Source organism: Monopterus albus, unplaced genomic scaffold (assembly GCF_001952655.1).
Source record: "Monopterus albus unplaced genomic scaffold, M_albus_1.0 scaffold199.1, whole genome shotgun sequence".
NCBI classification, from domain to species: domain Eukaryota; kingdom Metazoa; phylum Chordata; class Actinopteri; order Synbranchiformes; family Synbranchidae; genus Monopterus; species Monopterus albus.
In genome coordinates this window covers 386,006-387,576 of record NW_018128079.1, presented here as the reverse complement: position 1 = coordinate 387,576, position 1,571 = coordinate 386,006, and the positions used below count along the sequence as shown (strand labels likewise).

The 1,571-nt window shown below is 42.3% G+C and overlaps 1 protein-coding gene across 2 annotated transcripts in view; it reads left to right on the top strand.

Moving 5' to 3' along the window:
* The window catches only part of nf2b (NF2, moesin-ezrin-radixin like (MERLIN) tumor suppressor b), a 13,122-nt gene that overhangs the window by 6,171 nt on the left and 5,380 nt on the right, over positions 1–1,571 (top strand). For both annotated transcript variants that reach the window (XM_020618068.1, XM_020618066.1), the window contains exons 12-13: positions 776–898; positions 1,128–1,345. In XM_020618068.1, coding sequence (XP_020473724.1) covers positions 776–898; positions 1,128–1,345 — 341 coding nt within the window. The remainder of the gene's footprint in view (positions 1–775; positions 899–1,127; positions 1,346–1,571) is intronic.

Here is a 1,571-nt window from a genome sequence, read left to right as displayed (position 1 = left end):
AGTCATCACATGTCCAGGCCCGTCTGAAGTTTGCCAAAGACCATCTGGATGATCCAGAGGAGGCATGGGAGAAAGTCATGTGGTCAGATGAGACCAAAGTAGAACTTTTTGGTCTAAACTTCACTCGTCGTGTTTGGAGGAAAAAGAAGGATGAGTTGCATCCCAATAACACCAGGATAACCAAGGAGTGGCTCTGTAAGAGGCATATCAAGGTTCTGGAGTGGCCTAGCCAGTCTCCAGACCTCAGTCCAATAGAACATCTTTGGAGGGAGCTTAAACTCCGCGTTGCTCAGCGACAGTCCCAAAACCTGACAGATCTAGACGAGATCTGTGTGGATCCCTGTTGCAGTGTGTGCAAACCTGGTCAAGAACTACAGGAAATGTTTGACCTCTGTAATTGCAAACAAAGGTTTCTGTACCAAATATTAACACTGATTTTCTCAGGTGTTCAAATACTTATGTTCAGCAGTGCAAGACAAATAAATTCTTTAAAAATCATACAATGTGATTTCCTGATTTTTTTTTTTTTATTCTGTCTCTCAGAGTGGGAATGCACCTACAATGTGAATTTCAGACCCCTCCATGATTTCTAAGTGGGAGAACTTGCAAAATCGCAGGGTGTTCAAATACTTCTGTTCCTCACTGTATTATTTTAGGCACATTATGTTTATTAATACTCTTGACTTAGATGAAGATCAGATCACATTTTATGACAAATTAATGCAGAAAATCATGAAACTCCAAAAGGTTCACATACTTTTTCTTGCCACTGTAGATGGAGCGTCAAATACTGGCACGGGAAAAACAGATGAGGGAGGAAGCCGAAAGAGCAAAAGAAGAGATGGAGCGAAGAGTCTTCCAGCTGCAGGACGAGGCACGATTAGCCAACGAGGCACTGGTGAGAGCCTCCCCCTTCACATGACACAATGACTCTTCCAGACTTCCCCTGTTTTATCTTCTTTTTAAACTTGTTTATTGCATGACAGAAATTGTGAATGGAATTATCCCATTAAAACGACTGTGGTTACCAAATTGGTGTCTGCATAATAAAACCATCTTCCTCCGTGATGCTATGCCCTAAACCCTTCGTCAAAATGTTTTTAAATGGTACAATGTGTTTTCTCCAGCTGCGATCAGAGGAAACAGCAGATCTGCTCGCAGAGAAGGCCCAGATTGCTGAAGAGGAGGCCAAGCTGTTGGCCCACAAGGCCGCAGAAGCTGAGCAGGAGAGACAGAGGTTAGAGGTCACTGCCATGAAGACCAAAGAAGAGAAAAGACTGATGGAACAGAAGATGAGGGAGGCAGAGCAGCTGGCTGTCAAACTGGTGGAGCAGTCTGAGAGGAGGTCTGGAATCATCTTGTCAAATGTCACTTTAAGCAGATGTTTGAATGAATCATTAATGCATTGGCCCAAATATTAAAAAAAAAAAAGATTTTTTTCTGTAAATGATCTTTGAAAAAGTGGGGGTTGTCTTATTTTTAAAGGACTAGACAGTTGTATAGTGTGAATACGTTTCTTCTTAACAAATCTTTTCCTCACATGTTGGAGAAGGGGGGGGGGGGGATTTTTG